This window comes from Heterocephalus glaber, unplaced genomic scaffold (genome assembly GCF_053883595.1).
Source record: "Heterocephalus glaber isolate CG9 unplaced genomic scaffold, H.glaber_assembly_v1.0 deba00001538, whole genome shotgun sequence".
NCBI classification, from domain to species: domain Eukaryota; kingdom Metazoa; phylum Chordata; class Mammalia; order Rodentia; family Bathyergidae; genus Heterocephalus; species Heterocephalus glaber.
This window is the reverse complement of record NW_028258333.1, coordinates 3,791,662-3,815,168: the sequence shown is the minus strand read 5'-3', so window position 1 is coordinate 3,815,168 and position 23,507 is coordinate 3,791,662. Positions and strand designations below refer to the sequence as shown.

At 42.6% G+C, this 23,507-nt stretch overlaps 1 protein-coding gene across 4 annotated transcripts in view; it reads left to right on the top strand.

The window, feature by feature from the left end:
• The window catches only part of Dnah5 (dynein axonemal heavy chain 5), a 332,580-nt gene that overhangs the window by 36,283 nt on the left and 272,790 nt on the right, over nucleotides 1-23,507 (top strand). The window contains exon 1 of one of the 4 annotated variants that reach the window (XM_021258622.2): nucleotides 21,954-22,986. The exons of the other annotated variants lie outside the window; for them this stretch is intronic. Within the exon in view, the coding sequence (XP_021114281.1) occupies nucleotides 22,930-22,986 (57 nt within the window). The 5' untranslated portion in view covers nucleotides 21,954-22,929. Of the gene's footprint in view, nucleotides 1-21,953; nucleotides 22,987-23,507 lie in introns of those variants that run through there. 4 annotated transcript variants of the gene reach the window in all.

Sequence of the window (23,507 nt, the reverse complement as noted above, 5' to 3'; positions counted from 1 at the left end):
GGCCCCTACGTGGCTTAGGATGGGCGAAATGATTGCCAGAGGAACCAACCATGTGATCAGAGTGCTGGAACAGTCAGTCCTAGGCCCTGACCTTTGGAGAGGGGAGAGGGCTGCAGATCAAGTTAACCCCCAGTGATCAGCGATTTAACCAGTCATGTCTATGGAGGGGACCCTCCATAAAACCCCGAACAGCAGGCTTTGGGGAATTTCTAGGGTAGTGGACATATCCATGCACACAGAGGGTGGCCACCCTAACTCTGTGGGGACAGAGGTTCCTGTGCTTGGTGTTACACCCAGCGAGAGCGAACCAATCAGAGACCGATATTAAATCCACACAGGACTTTATTACCGGCCGGGACCCGAGCTGAGCATCGGACTCGAGCCCCGTCTGCGGGGAGACAAACACGTTTTATACACCTTTGAGGCCAACAGTTTCTAGGCCCCTCTATGGGATAGAACTAGCAAAGCAACCGAAAGGTACAGAAGTGGAACATCCTGCTGTTAGAACATTTGTGAAACAATAGTTGATTAATTGTTGTTTCTAAGAGACTCTCTAAGGGGAGGAGGTTTCTAAGCTTCCTCCTTCTGAGTTCATCTAAAGGGCAGGCAGGTGGGTCGTTCAGCAGCAATATGGAGTCTGTCTTGCTAACTAGGGTCCTTCACTTGGGACGCTCCCAGACCTCACCCTGTGAACCTCTTCAACTGGATCTGGCTGTTCATCTGTATCCTTTACAGTGTTGTCTATAATAAATCCATAACAGTAGGCAAAGCATTTTCCTCAGTTCCCGAGTTCTGTGAGCCATCGTGGGAAATGATTGAGCCCAAGGCAGAGATCATGGCCTCCTGTGAGTTGTAGCCAAGTTGGACAGAAATGTGGGCAACTTGAGGACCCACTACTTGCAATCGATGGCAGTCTGTGGGACTGAGCCCTTAACCTGTGTAAGTCCTGCTTTCTGGGGTTGTCAGCATTAAATTAAATTGTGCATTGGCAATTGTGCATTAATTGGCATCTAATTAGTGCCTTCAGAGAACTGGAGAATTGCTTGTTGAGGAAAACCCACATGACTAGTGCCAGGGTGTTGGGACTAGAGGAACAGATTTTCCTTGCACAGTTATTGTGAAGCCCAAATGACTTCCTACTTGAAGGATCAGGGAATATTGAGCTCATGACAGGAAGTTCAGGAACCACGGTCACTGGGAGCATCTGCAAGGCCTGGTGGAAAGCCAGGATCTGTTTCAGAAAGAGAAGAGCTGTCAGAGTGGGGCAGGAGGCTTTGCCCTGATTGTCCTCTTGGGCTCCATGCACAGATACTGCAAGCTGGGCCAGCCGGTCAGGTCTCGCTGTGGCTCTCTCAAAGCTAGGGCCTCCCCTGTTGCAGAGAGAGTGGCATGAGCAGTCCACTGGCATACTGCACATTGCCTTCAAAATACAAAGAGGCTTAACAATGATCAGGGTTCTGTCTAGGGAGGGAATCGTATCTAGAACCACAAGAGTAATTCGTGCCAATTCCTGATTAATTGTAGTATGTGTTGCTCTGTGATCCTTAAACTAATGTGATTTTTGTCTTTCCAATGTCTGGGAACATTGTCACCACTAGGAGGGTGTGCTACTGGCATCTAGTGGCTAAAGCCAGGGATGCTGCTAAGCACTGCAATGCATGAATTTTCTTTTTCTTTTTTCGGTACCGGGGATCGAACTCGGGTCCTTGCGCTTGCGCAGCAGGCGGCGAAACCACTGAGCTAAATCCCTGGCCCTATACAATGCATGGATTTTCTGGTTGAAATATCAGTAGTGCTAAGTTTAGGAAGCCTGCTTTAAGATCTGTCTCGTGATGGGTTCTTAGATTTGCCATGTGGATTGCCACCATGCATCGCCACGTCCTCGATGTGCGCATTGATTTCGGTTTTCGTGGGGAGAGCGTCTTCCAGGAGAAACCATATCTGGACAAATAGAAGATTCTGCCACTTGCCATGCTTATCTATTCTTTTCGGGTTTTTTGTGCTGGAGATAGAATCCAAGGTCTGTGCATGCAGAGCACATGACATACCACTCAGCTACCCTTCCAGCAAGCAGCTGCTCTGAGTGTAGGCATTGTGGAAGTGACCGTAGGCTGTTTGTGTATCCACTGGATCACTGTGAGATGGACTTGGGGCACACTAAGTGTCACTGCCCTCCACTCTCCTGCTTTGCCTGGTGGTCCGAAGTCATCTCTTCTGCTAGGGTGGAGCTGGGTTTATTAATTTCCAAAGTCTGTGAATCTCCTTTTCCTCAGGGAAAGTTACCCTCTTGGTGACTGTTTCCCTGGAGTTATGTATTCCTCCTGCTCCCCATTGTCATCAGCTGCCTTTCAGTGTCATTTCACTCAAGACAACTGCAAGTGACGAGCTAAGTATTTTGCCACTGTGTGCCATGACTGTGTCCTGTGTCTGAAGACGCCTGCATCTGCACTGTGTTCAGACCTCAGCCAGCCAGGAGGCTGAACTCAAATTCCACATTCCTGTTTGAAGTAGTTTTCTGAATTTTGCTGCTGGTGTCAATTACTTGCTTATTCTTCGCAGTCATAGATATTAGTATTCCCTTCAGCTGGTTGAAGAGCAAAGGCTTTTATCAAGCAGTTTACCATGTTGAGTTATTGGAAGTTCTCAGTAAGATAAACAGAAGGCTGAGCTTCCAAGACAGCCCTGCAGAACTGGAACACTGAGGGACACGTGGCCTTTGCATTATTGAGCTGCTCTCAGGATCACATCACCTCTGTCATGATTTGCACTAGCAAAACAGAAGTCTCACACTCTACCTTGGTTCTGATTCAGGATTTTATGCATGTTCATCAAGTTGGAGGAATCTGAATATGTATGGAGCTCTAACTCTTAAGACAACTGCAAAGGAGTCTGGGAAATGCATTACAAAAAACCAGATGGTTGAAATGGATTAGAATGGAGGTTGAATAAGCCAAGCTCCAATAGCCATTGCAGTGTACAAAACAGATCATTGTATAACGGACTGAAATTCAGCAGGTATAGACATACTAACTGTTGAAGAGTCAAATACCACCATTGCATATTGCGACTAAACCTTCCCTGAGAGCCTCAAATACCTCATTGTTTTTCTGGTCATTCTGTCCTTCTATTTGGGGTTCTCCAAGTTCCTCCGACTTCCAGCCTGGCTCAGAACGATGGGCTGGCATCTGTGTGGTCTGTGCCCTGGTGCATCGATGCCCCTAAAGTTATGTTCCCTGGATGCTTCCTCCTTCATGGACTTCAGAGCACCACTCTGTGTCTCACTACAACTCCCCAGTTTCTGGGAGGCCCTGGGTAACATGAATCAGAACTGCCCTGGGCCCTGCTAGACTCCTGGCTGCCCAAAGCAGCTCTCCATGGGTTCTGGGGCATCCATGTGTCTCCTCCTGGCCAGGTGGTCTTAGAGTGGAAATAGTGGTACTAGCACTGCCACCCCAAGGGGAAAATACCTTATGTCCATAGGGGCCCATGGAGTTGTGGTTGCTCACTCTCATGGAAACTGTGGTCTCCTTCTGACTTTGGGAAAAGGAAGATGGGGGCCACTCACTCACCAATTTCGTATTTCAGTCTTCTCAGGCATTAAGGGTACCAGAGGCAGGAGATACATTATGGGGGAGAATGGGTAGAATTTGTCAGGGTGGTGTGGGGCCAGTGAAAGGCCTTTTCATTTTTTCTGTTGAACTTTACCTCCATTTAATGAGACAAGTTCATTGAAACCCATTGTCAATTGATCATAGTATTAATGAATGCATTCTTATTTCTATCTATCTCTGTGTAGTTTGGTCTGTCTAGAGGATAAATGGCAATGCATTGAGAATAATCTACGTATTTCTTGTATATTAATTTTTATTTATTATAGATTGTTAAATTTTATTAGTATTTCCCCAGTGTAGAAGGAGAGAGAGTGAACACATGCTACAGTGTGCTTGTGCATCTTCTTCAGATCTTACTTTCTCCAACTTCTGCTCAGTCAGCAGGCCCTATGGATTCTGTTTCATCTCCATTCCTGCAGCCACAGCCATGGTCAGGGCCTTCCATCAAGTGCCCTGATCTGGGCCTTGGGATCTGGATGAGGTGGTACAAGATCAAGGACATTCAAAGTAACAGTGGAGGTGGCATCAGGAGCAGCTGGAGACCAGGGGGTGCAGCGTGACCTTGGCTGATCTCTCTGCTTCCAGCCTCTCTTGCTTCCCATCCAATTTCTGTGCCTGATCCTCCAGGGTCTCTGTCTATCCTGTGTGCCCTTTTCAGTGTCATTCCAAGAATCTCCTTCCCGGACATTTATCCAGTCACCTACAGTTGGCTCCAGTTACTTGTAACCAGGGACTCTAGCTGTTCTGAGCAAAGGTGGAGAGGGAAGGTTGTGAGTTGCCAAGATGGAACAACACGTGCCCATGAAGGACCTTCCTGGCACCTGGGTCCTGAGCCCTGCAGTGACAGCCCCTGCCAGTGTGCAGAGTGACGGGCGGGTCCGTTCTCCAGCTGGTCATTTGCTAGTTTATTCTTAAACTCTTGTTGCCTGGGCCAAGGACCTCTTCCTTCACCTAAATTGGGTCAGGCTGCTCCGAGCCCTGTTTTTGACCGGGTGCGGTCTTTGGCCTGCCAAGCCCAGCTTTAGCTAGACTCCTGCTGATGCAGTGTAGTGAGAATCTCCCACCCCTTTATATTTGAGTTCCTCATCCCCAGGTGATTGATATCTGAGCGTTTTCCCTGCCACACCTGGGTTGCTAGGAATGTTCTTTGGTTCCTTCAAATTCAAAAAGAATCTTTAAAAAAGGCACACATGTTTTCTATTGTACTAAATTTTCAACAGTCAATTGAATGTCCTGGGAGATACTTACTGTTTTCTAAGGTATCAACACATGACTTTCGTCATTCCTGGCAGTCACCTTTTTTGTCTGTGAGAAACTTAAATTATGATTTATAAATGAGAAAATATATTTTATTTTTAAAGCTTAATTTGCATGAGTAGTTTGAGTGCTTATCAATCATTCAAGTGTTCTTGTCACAAAAAATAACTCTCCCCTAAAGCCTCCAAATTAAAACAATATGTGCACAGAAGCAAGAGGAAAATTTTGGGGTTGATGGATATATTTTTACCTTGATTACAGTTTCATGAGCATGTGTATCTAAAAACTCATTCAATGGTATACATTAAATATGTAGTTTTTTGCATATCAATTACGCCACAATAAAATTATTAGTAATAAATAAAAAGCTCAGAAAAGTACCTGTACATAGGGGAACTTGCTCTGAATTGAAAGGCAGGCATACACATAGAATAATATAAGCAAATAATAAAAGCCCCAAGGACTGAGTTCCATGTAGAGGCATACCCAAGGCAAGCAGATTGTCACTTAGGGCATCCTTCCTGGAGGAATTTTTTCATTTTGGGTGGTACTGGGGACTGATCCCAAGGCCTTCCCATTGAACTATATTCCCAACCTTTAAAATAATTTTTTTAAAGATAGTTTGAGACAGGGTCTTGCTAAGTCATTAAATTGCCCAGGCTGAGCTTGAAGTCACCATCCTCCTGCCTCTGCCCCCTGAGTGCTGGGATTACACGCGTGTATCACCACATCTGCTTATGAGGTAGGTTTCGAGCCAGGTGTCAAGGCATTGGGAGTCGGTGGTCAGCGCGAGCTCTCACGACTCTGTGCAGGGAAGATGGCGTCGTTTTATCCAAGATCTTTGGAGAAGTCACCTTAGCTTCCGTCCCTCAGGGTTCCCGGTGGGGAGAATGAGTATGGCTCCACCCACTGTTATTTTTAAAAGCTGACATTTATATTACTGAGTGTATAACCAAGAGAATGTGGAAGTGGCTGAGGGAGGGAGGTCTGGGAAGCAAGAGAACCCCCCTCCCCGCTTCTCCTGCCTGCTGGATTCAGGGAAACCTGTCCCGGAAGAACTGGGCCGGGAGAGACCCGCATTCCCAGGACTTTAGTTCCTGGAGGCTGGAAAGGGGAGGGTCTCAGGTGTGAGATGTAGGAGGAGATTCAGGCCGTCAGGAAGGGCGTCACACTCCTCCAGTTCTGCTGCTGAACTTGGTACTTGGTATCAAAGAGGGAGCCCTCTGGGAGAGGGCGAATGTGGGTAGGGAGCCCTGGGGAGAGGGAAGTGAGCGTGTGTGTGTGGAGTGTGTGAGTGTGAATGTGCGGCGTGGAGTCACTGCGGAGAAGAGGAAGGACTAGGAGGAGGAGGAGGAGGCTGGGGAGGAGCCGGCCTCCTGGTCAGTCTTCCAGGATGTGGGTCGCACCTAGGCTGAGCCTGGGCAGGGCCTTTCGGGGATCCCTGCACCGAGGCAGGGAGAGGCCCAACCCAGGTGCCTGTGATGGGTCCCGACAGAGCTCAGCAAACCTTTTGGGTAAAGGGCCAGGTGACAAACACTACACACCGTGCAGTTCTTGGTGGGAACTGTTCACTCTGCTGTTGCAGCAGGAAGGCAGCCCCAGGAAGTACCTGGATGAAGTGTGGCCGTGTCCCAATAAAATTCCACCCACAAAATAGTGATGGGGCATATTTTGCCCATGGGCCACAGTTTGCCAACCCGGAGGATAGCAATCGTGCAGAAGAGGGGCTGATTTAAATCATACCTCAACAAGATCACAAGGCTGCCACCCCAGTGCTGGGGCTCCCCCATCCGTGAGCCTCATGAGCCTCCTCACATTCACTGCTTCATGGAAGGGCCCAGCAGGGTCCCCACCCTTCTGCCACTCACTTCTCCAGAGCCAGCCAGACCTACATGTTCTTCAAATCTGTCGTCTGCGGAACAAGGAAGTGAGGATTTGTGTACTTTGGCAAGAGAAAAACAGAAGCTGCACATTTTAGAAAGCAATTCCTTTTCTATTGTGTCTTCACATTTCAGGGGTAAGGTGGGTGAGTGCACACTTGGGACTCCTGTCCTAGAGTGGGAATGAAGACTCTTGATAGAACACACTCAGAATGGGGTGGGGGGCGAGGGAGAGACAGAGAGAGAGAGGAGGGGGGGGGAGAGACAGAGGAGAGAGAGAGAGGGAGAGAGAGGGAGAGAGGAGAGAGAGGGGGAGAGAGAGAGGAGAGAGAGGAGAGAGAGGGGGAGAGAGAGAGGAGAGAGACAGAGGAGAGAGAGAGAGAGGAGAGAGAGAGACAGAGGAGAGAGAGAGGGAGAGAGGGAGAGAGACAGAGGAGAGAGAGAGGGAGAGAGAGGGAGAGAGGAGAGAGAGGAGAGAGAGAGAGAGAGAGGAGAGAGAGGAGAGAGGGGGGAGAGAGAGGAGAGAGACAGAGGAGAGAGAGAGACAGAGGAGAGAGAGAGGGAGAGAGGGAGAGAGGGAGAGAGACAGAGGAGAGAGAGAGGAGAGAGACAGAGGAGAGAGAGAGGAGAGAGAGACAGAGGAGAGAGAGAGGAGAGAGACAGAGGAGAGAGACAGAGGGGAGCGAGAGAGAGACAGAGAGAGAGAGAGGGAGATTGATTGGGAGCCAGGTAAGGAACAAGGACCGAGGAGGAGACTGCAGGAGGTGAGCCCCTGGTGCCTGCCCTGGCCCCCCCTGCACCAGCCTTCTCTTAGCACCTTGGGCTCAAATGACTCGTCCTGGGTCCTGGACGCTGGGCCGTCCTGAAAGGGACCTGGCCTCCTGGCATTAAGAGGCAGAGCCCCAATCCCCGTCCACCCGGGGCTATGTGGCCCTCTCCGCCTGACCTGGTGGGGGCGCTGGACATTCCTGGGGCTGGGCGTGAACCCACACTATCCCTTTCCTCCTTCCCACACCACCCTCAGGAGTCTTTAGTGGGATTTGTTGTAGTATTCAGATGGCCCATATTTGCAGTTTCTAGTTCTGCAAGGACCCAATAGTGATGTGAAAGGTCTTTCTCAATTTAAAAACAGTTGGCAGACAGAATCCCTCTGTGATTGGTTTCTGGCTTATCATAGGAGATTGTGACTTTGTGTGACTTCCGTTCTTTAAAAGGCACTAGGGTTTTCAGTGTTTGGTTTTGCTGTCACTTACAGCAATATAACGAAGTAAAATTTTGAGGAGGAATAAAGTTTAATATATTTGTATCAAAACATTCTGTGAGAACATTCTTTTCCTATAGTTCTGTTAGTGTTGCCTTTATCTCTCCCTGGTTTTGCTTATTTTATTTGAATGCTGTTTTTCAGCACATAGCAACTGTATAATCATAGCCAATTACCTTCCATAAAAATAAAGCTGCTCTGATCCCCTGTACCACACACACACACACACACACACACACACACACAAGCGGCTGTCTTGGTTTCAGTCTTCCTGGGGTCAGAGAGGGGGTGATTGATACTTTTCCTCATCCCTCATAAAATCACCAGCGACACTCCTATTCCAAAAGACCGGTGAACAAGAGAGAAGCTTGGCAAATTATTTAATGAAAATATTATGTGATGCTGGAGGCTGTCGATACAAAGACCCAGGCCTGGAGGGGACTGGGTGTGTTTATGCTTAGGAGTGATAACGAATGCACAGCCGGGCAGAGCCTGAGTGGACAGAAGCAGCTGAGCTCAGGTAATGGACCAAGAAGGAGAGGAGCCCTGGCCGCCTGTCTGATCACATTCTCCTTGGCCTCTTTGTGTAGCATCTTTTCCCCCAAGGGCTGGGACGGGAGCCCCTGGAGTGAGGACCTGATGGCTGCCCCCCCCCCCCAGCTGTAGGACCGAGAATTTTTTTTTTTTTTTAATGTTCATCTCCTGGGAAGACAGGAAGAGGTTAGAGTAATAATTCTCATTTTTATGGCTGGCTGGGGGGAGGGAAGGGTTCTAGTTTTTATGATCTGCCCTGAAGAGGAGGAATTCTGGATTCTGTGGCTCATGCCAGGGAAGAATGAAAGTAAAGAGCAGAACTAGTGAGCAAATAACTCTGCTCCTCTCCAAGCCCCCGAAAACACAAGTGACCAGTGAATATTTACAAAATGTTCACCTTCACTATTGTCAAGGACCTGCAAATTAAATCTGCAGGGAGATAAGGGTGACTTTGTTTTTCATCTATTATATGTCAAAGGTGAAATAAAACAACATAAAATTTCTCCTGGGAATCAACAGGCGTAACTTTAAGGGGTACATTTTTCTAATGATTTATTGAAATCAATAAGCAGAGATCTATACAAAAATTTATTCACAGGGTTATTCATTATAGTGTTATGTATAGCACTGAAAGATTGGAACCAATTATAAAAAAACAAAAAAGAAGTTAAAAGAATTGGCTAAATAAATTAAGGCCTATCTAATCGATGATATATAAACCATTAAACCATATTTTGTAGAGTATTCAATAGTGTGAGCAAATTTTCATGATGATCTTTTGTGCTGAAAATAAAGGCATATATGTATATACATATATGTGTTTTCAGAAATACATGAAAATTTAATTTATTCATTTGTTTTGGTGCTAGACATTGAATCCAGGGCCTTGTATATACTAAGCATGCATGCTACTCCTAGCCTTATTTTTATTTAAATTTTAAAAGAAAATGGGAGCCAGAGTATTTCTCACAGACTGGAAGAATATATGTTAATAATGCTGACATTATAGTGACTTTTATTTTTCTAGTGTTTTCCACAATAAATTTGTACTGTTTTTATAAAAAAATTAAAAACTTTCTAAAAACATTAGTTTTGGAATTTTTTACAAGCTTAAGAGCATAAAGAAGAGACAGTTACCTTTTACTTAAGAGAAATAATCAAAATCAGTTCAGAGTGACTCAGAAGGGTGAACTGTATTAATATTGGGTTTATTCTATGGCTAGATTTGCCAATTTTTGCTCTTTAGAGATTAATATCGAATTTCTTGTCTTCAGTCTACCATCTTTTATGAAGGCAGATGTATTTTAGTGTTTATAGTTATGTTATTATTTACTTGGTTCCTATACTGTAGGAAGGCAAAGTTGCTATCATATATTGGGAATTTTTGAAAGGGAAACCATTGGAACATAAAGACAAGTTCCTTATGGCTTAGAATTGTAAGGAGGAGGCGTTTCCTTCTCTTCCATTAAAGCATTGGATGACGTCCCCTACATTCTGTCTTCTTTGTGGATACGAGTCAGTAGTATAAATTATCCACAGCCTTGGACATACTCAGGAGACACACATATCTCTTGTGTGTCCTTTGCTCTCTCATCACGGCAATGAGTGAGTTTTTCTTTCAGCCGCTGGGTGGCAGCGAACTCCCACAAGTAGCTTCCGGTTCCTGACTCCTTTCCCTAGCATAGAAGCTTCATCTAAAGTATCAAAGGAAAGAAGAAAAGAACCCAACATGTAGTATCTCTGGATTAATCTCCTTTTATTAACCTCTGAACATAAGATTTTATAGGGCATGAGATTGAAATGCTTTAAATCTTGTAACTGGAATTCTGAGGATTTCTTTTCAAAAAGAAAAGTAAAAAAGGCTGATAAATCCAGACCTGTCTGTTGATGGCAGATACAATGCCCTTTTCTTCTGGCTCTAGATCTGTTATTAATAATAGCACGCTACCAGTTTGACATCCCTGCACCACACATGCTATTGCAACAACAATTCCCTGTCAGGAAAGTATTTGTAAACCTTAGCCGATGGCTCTAAGCAATGGTAAGTTGATGTTCAGTTTATTGAAATTCACTCTTACGAATAATTTAGTTCACAAAATTCTAGTTTGCCATTCTGTCCTATTTGATAATCACTCAGTAAAATGATAATAGTAGCAGCACTTGCTTGTATATTTTAGTGCAAAGAATGTAGGAGTTGGTCATGGTATCAGCCTCGTGCTTCAGTCGCCTAGGCTAATAGAGGAAAGCAGAAGTGCAGCGTAAGGAAGTTTACACCCAGTATTTAACAAGTGCTGTGAACAGGAAAAGTGAGACTTCTGGGGGGAGGGGGGTGGAATGTGCCTGTTACACTTAGCAGTGATTATTCCCTCAGTCACTGCTGTCACGGTCCATAGTAACAGACGGAAAGAGAAAAATTCAATGAGGGGAATGAGATCAACAATGATAGGAAAGAAGACATTTTCAAAAGGACAGAAAAATAGAGGTATCATTTAATGAAAGGAGGCCCCATTTTGGGTTTATTGTAGGCTGTGCAGGTGATTTAAGATTATCATTCAATATATATTTAATATTTAATAATTTAATATATATTTAATATATTTAATGTCTAGTATGTGTCATATTCATAGCCTTTATTTAAAAAATCCCAGTATATGGCTGAGTAGTACTCCATTTTATAGAAAAACCACATCTTTATCCAGTCTCCAGTTGATGGGCATTTGGGCTATTTCCAAGTTTGAGCTATTACAAACTGCTGCTATAAACATGGGTATGCATATATCACTGTGGTATGATTCTTTTAATTCTTTTGGAAAGAAGCCATAAAGAAGGAGAAACTAGAGTCATTTATAGCTCAATGGATGCACAGTGAGGCCATACTCTTAAGTGAAATAAATAGGACACACATGGGTAAATACCGAATAGTTTCTCTGGTGTGAGAAATTGAAAGTGTAAATAAGGTTCAAATGGTATAATTGATAATGTGAGATAGGAAGAAAAGGTCTAAAGGAGTTGGGGAAGTGGGAAGGATAGGGGAAAGGAAAAGAGGGAAAGGAAAAATATGAGAAAAGGAAAAAATGGAAACAAAGTCTCTGTAAATAGGGAGGGGTAGAGGGGGTGAAGGGAGGGCAAGGGAATGGGGAAAAATAAGAACCAAGATACATCATGTACAGGTACAAGATCCCAATGGTGAATGTAACTGTATTCTATACCTAAAATGTACCAATACACTTAACAGAAGAAAAAAAAATCCCAGTGTACATTGTATTTTACAATGTAATTATACAAACCATTGGAATTGAGGAATGGACAATAAACTTTCAGAGATGGGAATCTCGAGATTCAGGAAGAAATCCACAGAGGAAGGGACATGGAACTGATTCTTGGCTTGTGAGAGAAACAGTGACCAGAGCAGAAGGGGGTGCTTCAGACTGGCCAGGAAAGCACGCTTGGGGATTGACTCATGACACCATCGGTGGAAATGGATAATGGTATTGTGGGCTGTGATTTGTGGAGGAGGGCAGGGCATTCCTGAAGTTCTTTTCTCTCTTCATCATTACATAAAGAACTCTCCTCCCTTCAGGCCAGGCTTTCCAGTGTACATGGAAGAAAATTTTAATATGAAGATAAGAATTTTGAACTGATTTTAATAAGGTTTAGTCTCTAGAAGAGTTGAACAGAACTAATTAGGAAAAAAAATAAATGTACTGCTTACCTTTTCGAACACTTTGTACGGGTTAAGCTTTTGTGATTTAAAAATTTCCATTTCATTAGTTTTCTTTAAAAAAATAGAGAATGTAATTCTCAAGTGGGGATAACAGTTTGGAGAAAAATTGCCTTCAACTATAGTTCTTTTAGTTGTAATTGCCTAACATTTTCTCCTAGGAGACAGCTGTTTTCAGGTTTGTGTAGTTTCTGAATTAGAAAAGTAATAGATTTTCTCCTGTTGCTCCACATCACTCAGTGAATTAACCCCTTCAGACTTTGTTTTTCCATGCTTCATTGTTAGGTGATGAGATGGGCACATTCTAATTTCTTCTTTTTATTATTTGGTAGAACCCCCCATGGGCATGGTTTTCCCAGTCTGCCCTCACCTCCGTGTTGAATGTGTGACCCGAATTTGTTCCAAAATGGTGCTCAGAACGTCACACAATGATGAGGATGTGAGAGAGAATGTGTGAGATATGGTTGAGAAAAGTCTTTCTTTTGGGCCTCAGGGTCAGAAAGGAAAGAGAGGGAAACCAGATGAGGAAATGAAGGAGGTGCAGGGGGAAGAAAAGAGCCAGATGTGGAGGGTGGAGTGGGCCTGGCTCAGGAAGTGGCACTAAGATGGATGCTGGGGTAGTTTAACGGGGAACCTCTTTCTAGAATTTTCTGTTGGAACTGATTTGCAGATCAGCCTCTTGTTTGGGGCAGGGGGAGGAAAAAAGTGGAAAGGCAAAGAGAAACTCGCTGCTGGGCTGCTGTAGCTCATGTTCAGAACATATACCTCAGAAACATGTTTTCCTTCATCACCTTGCATAATGAAAGAAAATGCTTACAGATTTTATTTTGCTTTTTAATTTTTCTCTATAGTTTTTGGGTATACTACTCTTTCTACTTGACTTAAGTGAGTTGCACTGGTTTCAAAACTGAATTTTATGAAAAATTCTTAACTTCTAAACCTTATTATATTTTAAGGGCATCGTGTTACATTTTATGACTCATGAGTCTGACCCAGCATCTTGGATTCTCATGTGTGTTGACAAGGCCTCACAATTCAGTGCTTTATTGCTGACTATTTGTTCACTTACTTAGTTTTATCTCCTTTGCTAGATTGTAAGATCTTTGAGGAAAGAATTTGTCCTATATCTGAATAACATGTGGAATATATCAAAGAAGCTGAATGAACATATGTTGGTACTTTTGGTGAGATTAATGGACTATACTAATTTTATTAAGATATATAACATTTCTTTTTAACTCATACTAAAATATGGAATTAATTCATTGCCATTCAGAAAAGGAACTATACCACCAAAGTATTCCTTTGCTGTTTTTGTTCCTGTGAAACAGAAGCAATCCCATAGTATTGATTCTATGATATTTGAAAGTTAAAATAATCCAAAGAAAGTAATTGTTCAGATTAATTTCATGTCAAATGTTGAATCACTAGTTAAGCGCTACATTTTCAAATTCCTTGTCTTATCCTGGCCTTCTTCATGTTCTCATACTGAGGTACATTTATATCCCAACTTGGAATTTACTTCAGTCAAGGAAAGTGGATTTGTGTCATTAGTTGTGCCATTTCATTTGGTTATGTCAACCTGCCCAGGGCCCAAGTTTGAATATAAGGCTCAATGTTAACTACTTTTGGTGGGAGAATGGCTGGTAAATCAGGACAATGGAAGTTTCTTAGGAAGCAGTAACTAGGTAGTGCATTATAAAGCAATTGCTAAATGCATTTATGATAGGAAATGTGTGATTATATCCATTTTAATGGGTGTCTTTTCATCTCTGTTCTGTAAGGAAATTGTGGTGCTGGTTTTAGAAGGCAGGAAGCATTGAAACTCATCCTCAAAGAAACACTAAAGGAACCTTTGGTCTGCATAGTGTCTATGATTTAGTTTTGTTAGCAATAAAACAAACTTATTCTTTATCTCAGACATTGCTGCTTCCTTAGTCTCATGGTGTATTATAGGAAGTAATGACCTTTATTATGAATTATGTTATGATGCTTAAGAAAGGTAAAATACAGAAAATAATAACTAGTAATTAGATTATTTTTGTCTTCTTTGGTAATGCAAATTCTGTTTTGTTGGTTAGTGGAGTAACTTATGTAATTGATAACTGTAGATAGTTTGGGGTTTAAAGACGTAATTCGTTCTTGATCAGTTTAATAAGGACTGTGAAGATCCAGATGTACAGATGTGACTAAGATGGATTCTTGCTCTCTGCATTTGTGTTTATTGGTGGAGGCTGGGGTTATAAAAGGCACAGCCTCTGAATCTCCCCTTGAACTCTGAACTGCCACCAATTGCTCTGTTTCTGAGATGTTCAAATCTCTCTGGCTGGAAATGTCTTCCTCAGATATCTCCCTGAGCCTCTTCCTAAGCTTTTCCAAGAGAATTAAAGCACTCTTTGCAGAAATGACTGCTTTGGTTTTAGAAAAATGGATTTGCTATATCTTGTCTCATTCTTGTAATCAAAAATTTTTCTGCCTTTTAAACCAGTGCATCTCATTTTAGCACCAAGCCTTCTGCCGTGGGTCTGAGCGCTAAACATGAACATTTATAAAGCTTTCTTATTTTCATGGGTTTTGTAGTTATGATAAAAATCATACTGCAAAAGGGCTGGCCAAGTGGAACTGTCACAAGTTGGGAAATTCCTCTATTAATGGACTTGTGATGTCAGAGGCAGGGGTGATTCTTTGATGCTTTTAGAAGAAGTTACTTGAGCGAATCAACTAACAGTTACTAATGTTAGGACTTTACTTTTCACTGAATGATATTTGATTCCTTTTTCTGGTTACAATTTTTTCTGTAGGAAAGGATCATGATTTTTCGGTTAATGTTTTCTGGTATCTTAGCATAAGAGAAAAGTAAAAAGACCTAAATACAAGGATCAATAAGAGCTTCTTGGTGAACCGAACTCTCCTTTTCTCTCTCTCTGCTTAACGAAAGTGACTGACCATGATAACAATGAAGGCAACGCCCGGAATGGCCCCTCAGTGAAAGTCAAGCCCTCAGTCACCTTTTCTGCAGCTTTCTCTTGGGTTTCTGCTGGGCTCTGTGTGTCCATGGGTGGGTGGATGTGCAGTTTCTTGGCATTGAGCAGTTTCTTAGCATCATTCACGGCTCCTTGATGTCGCCAGCGCCAGCCACCCACCAGGTCCTGGTCTGGGCAAGGTTGTGGTTTGGTTAAGTGTCCCCAAAAGCCTGGTCCTTAGACTGGCTCCACTGAGAGGCGGTAGAACCTGTAGGAGGTGGGGCCTTGTGGGAGGTCATAGGTCATGTAGGGCTTGTCCTCAAAAGGAATTGTGGGATCTCAGTCATTCCTAGTCTCCTTTGCTTCCTGGCTACGAGGGGAGCAGTGTGCTCCACTGCATGCTCCCTGCCCTTTGCTCTTCAGCACACACACCAGGGTCCCACAGCAGTGGGTCCACCTTGCCTTAGACAGGAAGCTCCAAACTTGTGAGCCAAAATAAATCTTTTCACTTCCTAAGTTGATTATCTCAGTTATTTCATGACAGTGACAGAACACTGACTCATACAGGCTATGTGACTTTCGTAATGAAATTTATTTCCCTCTAAGTAGATACCAAAGAAACTAAATTAGAAACCAAATGAAGGAATGTGAGCTGGGAGTTTATGTTACTTTTTATTTGGGAAAATAATCGCACTTTGTTTGGAACCTCAGAATGCCATAGCTGAAGTGGAACAATATCAGTGAAAAAGTAACACAAAGGTAAAGATCATTAGCTCTCACTGCTTTCTCAAAGCAGGAATTCATCACATTAATCAGGATCCTCTTCCTATCTAATTAATATTGGTCATATATTTGTTGAATCTTGACTTTCTGTAAGTACAAGTAATTATGGCATGAGGTTAATCCCAAACTGTTGATTGTCCTTTAGAGTATAATTACAAACAAGGGTTTAGTTTAAAAAGTGGGTGTTTTTTTAGTTACATATGATATAAGGCTATAATTTTTGTTCTAAACAAGGAACAGTTGGAGAAACTAAGTTAGGCAGTAGGATCTGGAAAGTGTCAACATGAAAATTATATATTGAAGTATGGTGTGGTGGTGTGGTCCTTTAACCCCAGCACTCTGGGAAGCTGAGACAGAAGGATCGCAAGTTTGAGCTCAGCCTGGGGAACTTAGCAACTTAGTGAATCTCTTTCTCAAAATAAAAAAGGGCTGGAGATGTAGCTCAGTGGGAAGACCCTGGGTTCAGTCCCCAGTACCATAAAAACCACAAAGAGACAAACGACAACAAGAACAACAACAATTATAGGCTGAGTATCCCTCATCTAGAATGGTTGGGATCAGAAATGTTTTGGATTTTGGATTTTAAAAAGATTTGAGTATTTGCATATACATGATCAGGTATTTTGGAGACATCAATGGACCCAAATCTAAATATGAAATTCATTTATGATGAATATGCACTTTAGACATAGCCTAAAGTAATTTAATACAGTATTTAGTGCAGCTGTGTTCTGACTGTGACCTGTCACCTGATAACAGCACTTTCCATGTTGGTGTCACTCAAAAAGTTAAGAATTTTGGAAAATTCTGGATTTGGGATTTTTAAATTGGGTAATGCTTGATCTATATAGCTATCTAAGCAGCAAAACCAAAAGCAGAGCCAGGGATGGTGGCACATACCTGTAATTTCAGCATTCTGGGACAGGAGGATCAAAATTTTGCGTCCAACCTGCGTAACTTAGTAACACCCTCCTTAAAAAAAAGGGCTGGGGATGTAGCTCAGTGTAAAGACTCTGGGTTTGATCCCCATTACAACCAACCCCCAAAGCAGAATGTCAGGAAGACTTACTATAGTAAACTCTATGATCTGCACTTAAAATTTGATTTCTATTTTCATTCCTAAGTTCCTAGGTTTTGAGTGGTTAGGTTTTGGAGAAGAATTTGATAAAGCATCACAATTTTATATACAAAAAAATAAGTATTGTAGTCCAGGGAGTGACATTTGCTTAAGATGTGGGCATCTGGGATGGAAAATAATTTCTAAGGAGAAATTGATATTGTCATAAATGCAAGAGGACTGCAATATTAAAGTGATCAAATTCATGTCAGATGATTCCAGTGATATAATTTCCAATGTTTTTCACTCCATGTTTTAAGATGGTGCATGTAGCAGTCACATTAACGTAACACTGAAATTACTTTCACATGCAATGTCTTAGTTATTTTTCTCATTGCTGAGACAAACTACCCAACACTCAAAGTTAAAATAGGAAAGGTTTATTGTGGCTCACAGTCTGTAGAGGTTTCAGTCCATAGTTGGCTGGCTGCAAGGCAGGGTGGCATGGCAGAGGAGAAACAGTCCATGGCAAAGCAGGGCAGGCAGAAGGCAGAAAGCAGTGAAATCGCAAGCAGCAAGCAATAGCAGCAGCCTGCCTCTTTCTTTTATCCCTTCCAGGTTACCCGACTATTGGGTAGTGCCACCCACACCCAGGGTGGACCTTCTCATTATTCCCCTCCAGAGCTGTGCTAAACCAATCAGACTGATTTAGTCATCTCACACCCTTCATTCTAGCATCACATTATTTAATCCCAGCCCCATGCATCCTAGATTCAGCCACCTCCTCAAACTTCCAGCTATGAGCGCATGAGGGGGACATCGAGACACAATCCATAACATGAAGCATGCTTGAAATCTAAGATCACTCCCTTAGGCTGAAGGCTGTGCATTTTTTGGTGGTTGTTTTTTGTTTTTTTGGAGCTGGAAATTTCCGGTAAGTTCACTGCACTACTTACCTCATGTTATTGGTGGGGAAAATGGGGCCAGTATGGTGAGTGGTTTATCAAAGACCATATAGCCAACTAGTATGTTAAAGAGTCAGATCAGAACTGTGGTTTCCCTAGCCAGGACATCATTATTTCTACCGAAGTCAATGGAAGAGTCACCAGGGAGGAAGGAGAGAGGAGGAGAAAGGGTGTTCCTGAGATTGTCTGTCCTTTAGTATACCCCTGTCTCAATCAATGCCAGGCATTCTTGATTCTCACATCTTTTGCATGTCAGGTGCTATACAGAATAACATCTGCAATGTGCATTTAGCACCGATCATCTGTCTTCCTGCAATCTATATTTGCAGAACTGGGATGCTTTGTTTTAAGTTTGCTTTATTCTAAATGCATTATCTTTCAGTATTCTCCTCTGAGATTTCTCCTTCCTTCCTCTCTTCTCTTTTGAATTTTAATGGATGAAGCTTCCAGAAACCTGCACATAGTTTTTAGCTTTTGCCACACGATTCCATTTCATGAAAATGCTGGCAAATCCAACATACCATACTACTTCATTTGAAACTTTTAGGATCATTTTTTTTTTTTTTGGTACCGGGGGTCGAACTCGGGTCCTTGCACTTACACAGCAGGTGTCAAAACCACTGAGCTAAATCCCTGGCCCTAGGATCATTTTTTTGGGAGTGTAGCTCAAACAATTATGTTGTCAGTGTATGATTGGGTCCTTTACTTTATTTTTATTGTGCATTTTTTACTATGGTAGAATAAAGAAAAAGATACTTGGTTTTTTAGGTCTTGCATATAATTATAGTGTCCTTCGTATTTTTAATATAAAAAGACCAAAAGGAAAAAATAAAGGCTCAGAGCTTTATTTATTCATTAACATTTCTTTAGTCAAGTAGTCTCAAGAAATATACTCTTTCTTGATTCTTTATTCCTTTTTGTATTGTTATGCTTCATTAGGCGTCACCTTTGACAGCCATTGTCTTCCTTCCTTTAACAGTAGTTGTCAAATTCCATCAATTTTTGTATGTTTTTAGTAATTTTGTTTTATTGGTTCCTTTTTCATTTCTTCTTCAACCAGCATTTCTATGGGGTAATAAAATTTTGCATAAGGAAAAGGGAATCTGCCCCTTTATATAGTTTGTTTGCTTGTTCATTTTTGGGTGGCTTGGGAGGCCACTGCGTTCATACCTATACCTCTGTTAAATTATTTATTTCTTTATGCTCATGATAGTGATTTCAAATTTTCTACCCCAGTCTTTCCCACATACAGCTATCGGTGTAATCTTCACAGACAAGTCTTTCATCAGTTTATTCTTCAACAACTCCCTACTGCCTGCAAGAGCCACTAGTTAGGCTGACACTCATCTTCAATCTCAAGATATGTTTTTAAAAATAATCATTTCCCTTCATAAGTGCAGTATAAGACAGGCTCTCTTGAATTCCAATTTCCTTGCCTTGGGCCTGATATTTCCCACATGTGTTTTTATGCCCTGCCATTTGGGATCTTTCCCTTCTTTAAGGCTTGCTGCAAATTTTACCAGCTCCAAGAAGTTTCCTTCGATCTTAAGCACTCCAAAAATGGTATTTCGTTTGACCTAAGCCACCATCAGATGAAAGACACACCACTGTGTCATTGACCACTAAGAAACACAGCTGTTGTATGTGTCAGATATGTGGTTTTATTTCTAACGTATAACTTAGGAGGCAAAGGTTCTGACATTACGTACCTGAAAGAGGACATTTAACTTAGTTAAATGGAATTTAACGCAGTTCTATCTGAGTCCAAAATTGCACTTTTCAAATGCCCGTGAGTTAGAATGTACACATAGGGCCTCAAGTCGCAGAATAGGTGACTGTATAATTTAGAGATGAGGTCACTTTGGAAGGTAAGCATAAAATGCTAATAATTCAGAACGTAGGGCCAAGTAAAGCTTCTATCTTATTTTCTTTTTGAATGACACTTTCCACAATTTTAATTGTATACTTTTAATAATTATCTGTTATTTATATGTTATTTGTTTGTTATCTGCACCTAGTGAAGGCAGAACTGATCATTTTTCATTGATCCTGAGACTTATGTTTCATATTTTAACATCTGGGAAATCAGGATGCATCTTAAAATTGATGTGTTGAATTGGCAGCATTTTATTTTTCTTGCTGAGTGTGGCATAAATTAATTATGCATCTTACAATTAATATTTTTTTCATTCTCCTCCACTCCTTTCAACCTCATTTCCCCTCCTTATTTACAAAAACTTTTTAATATTTTTAATGTTTGAGTAAATGTCTTTTTATTGGATATTGTCTTCATACTATACAGCATAGTGTCTGGCCCCATAAAAGGTACTTACAAACACTGTTGAATGAGTGAATGAAAGAGCTTCAGACTTTCCTGAAGGCACTTGGATTTGTGGATGAAGTCTCTTGCCTGTGTGAGGTCGTTGTCCTCTCTCGTTTTCTCATTGCATCCGTGTACAGCCGATATCTTTAGCCCAGAAGGGTGCATAGTCCGGATCAGTGGTGCTGGAGAACTCTCCAGTTTAAGAGCTCCCGTAGGTGAGTCCTGCCAGCTGAAGCTGCTGGCTGGTAGAAACTACTTGTAGGGAAATCCCGACTTTCCTACTGAGCAATCCTTCACAACCGCAGCCGAATCTGAGAGTAGGTACAAAGATACCTACTGCCTGTGCCATGCCCAAAGGGGCTGGAACTTGGCCACGGAGGCTGGACGACTTGCAGTTTGCAGTGATGCCTCCAGAGAGTGTTGGGTATGCCTGCCAAACACAAAACGAATGCTCTCAGCCACTTGTGGAAGTCTTCCCGGAGACTAACTCTCCCCAAGGGAGGCTCTGTGAACTGGCGGCTGCCGGACGGGGGCGGTGCCTAACATACTAGGCAGGAGAGTGGCTTAAATGTAGCTAATGAGAGATAAGCACGGAGGTAATGAATTCTAACATTGGTCTCGAGGTCACGTGTTGACAGCGTGTTCCTAGGACTGCTGCAAGCTGCCAAGTAGGGAGGATCAGAACAGATCACTCTACCATTCTCTGGTGCCCTTTCAGTTCTGACACTCATTGTCACCACGTATAACCAGGACAGAACACAGTAGCTTAACGGAGGTTATCAACAGAGGTTAATTTAAAAAAATATCTTGAGGCTGGGGTGTAGCCCAATGGTAGAACGTATGTGTAGCATGCATCACGCCCTGGGTTCCAGCCTAGCACCCAGAAACAAAAATATCTCAATGTTGGGTCTGAGGAGATGATATCTCAGAATATGCAGCTTTGGGCTTCGAACTCAGGGCACCTAGGGAGCAGCTAGTGTAGGGAAGGCTTTCTCTGAGGTTCTGTCAGCTACCTCAAAGGCTGAATGCTCCAGAAGATATTCACTTGTAAATGCCTTTCCCAGTTAACTCGTGAATTGGGCCATGCTTGTGTCTAGAGCAGGAAGGCCAGGCTGACACCCCCCAGGACCCAGATCTGCTTGTCCTAAGACATCGTCTGTTCTTTGGCCCCATTCAGTCATTTACTCTTCCTCTAAAAATGCTGCAGCTTTCCTTCCTCTCCCCTAAGAAGAGAGACCATAAGCCTCTAAATCTCACTGAATTCAGTGTGTACTCACCTTTCTGCATGTCCTCACGCATGTAATAAATATGTGCACCTTGTTCTGTCTTCTGCCAGTTTATTTCTCAGACTCACATCTCGAACCTCCAGAGGGAAAACAGAAGGTTCTTTGGTCCCCATACCATAAACCAACTCTAACTTCCTGTGCTCTCATTATTTGCTTACCAAGTAATATTCAGGTCTAAGGGTTTTCTCTGTATTAATGTCGCATTTGGAGGCCATACCCCAGCACTGGCTCTTGCCCAGTTGGATTGCCCCTAGTCTGATACCAAATTAGCACCCTGGCTTTCACGTCTGTCTCTGTTGAGGTTGCGTAGTGAGATATTACCAGGATAAGTTTGCGATTTCCTGATTATCCTTGGATGTCCTCATAGAATTTGAGTTGCAGGACCTTGAACGCCAAGGACTAAATCTTGGATCCAACAATCCCAACCTTGAATGCTGTGTCTTTTACATATCTTGGCGAGAGTAATCCTACGTGAGAGATCTCTCAAAGAATTGGGCGTGCTTCCCCAGTATATCTTCACCATGCAGCTCATCAAGATGTTTTAGCCACGGAGAGCAAATTACCTTGGTGTATGGATATGTGCAGTTGTGTGAGCACAAGTAATTTATGGACATCATTTGCTGTTTGCATATCAAATAGGCAGCTTGTTCTTTATAGGGGAGAAAATGGCTCCTTTGGGTCACAATTAGCCTATCTGGCAATTAGTCACCATTAGTCACAATGCTGGCAGTTAATTGTGCACACGAAGTTGTTTAGAAAAAGTAAGACAGAATTTCTGGACTTGAGAACTCTATTCAGAGCTGTGACTTCTTTGTTTTCTATTTTGATATGGTTTGAAGTTTCTCATTGTTAAGAGAAATATTCAAATGTTTGTCCTCAATACTTATTGTTGTGCGGTGTATAGAATTAAACAAACATCAGAAGCTGTGGTGCAGCTGAGCAGTTAGAGTGCGTCTATTGGTTGATAAACATGATTAAGAGGCATGGTTAAACTGTACAGTATATAAACAGTATTACCCTAACAACAGCAGCTTTGGACGGAGGAGAGGCCCAAGGACAGAGACTCGAGAAGGGAAATTTGAATAGGTTCAGTGGACTTTTAATATTTATTCTGCAGATGTGGTGAATAATACATGTGAATGAGAAATGTCAGAGTGACATTTTGGACCTCCAGCAGACTTCTCACCTGGAAGCCTGGTGGGTGATGAGTAGGTCTCCTGGGAGTGAGAAGACCGTCTGGAAGAGCTGACCCTGGCCAGTGTGTGAGCTGTACAGATAGAGTGCTGGCATGTTCAGGATCGGTAGGAGACAGCTCTGGAAGCAGAGCGTCACTCGTGTTTTAATGGTAAGGAACTCTTTTCTGTAACTTGGCACATTTGTTTTGCATTAGCATCTTTCACATCCCGGAGGAAAAGTACCTAAAAAAATTTCGAAGTTATACACTGGTGAATTTGTGAAAACATGTTTGCTTACTAATTTTTGCATTGCACATAAGGCTACATGTTGATGTTTCAAATTTAAAAAAGGATTTGCACCCTTTAGCTTTTCTGCACGTTGCATATCTACATGCAGAAAGTCATGCTGCGTGTTCTGGGAAAACATTTGCATCGGGGAAATACCATCTCCAGGGTGGTTTGAGACTTTACATTCTTTTAAACCTGTAAACTTTTGTGGGTGATTAGAAATGATTAAGGCAGATTCTAGGCGGCAAGTTTTCTGGTCTTCCCTCTCCCATATGATTGGAACTGAGATCACAGATGCCACATGCAAAAATGTGCCTTTGGGAGTTGCCTTGGAACATAAACTCCCCCAGCACAGGGTCCATCCAGTGCAGCAGCTTTTTTATTTTGCAAATGCATGGAGAGG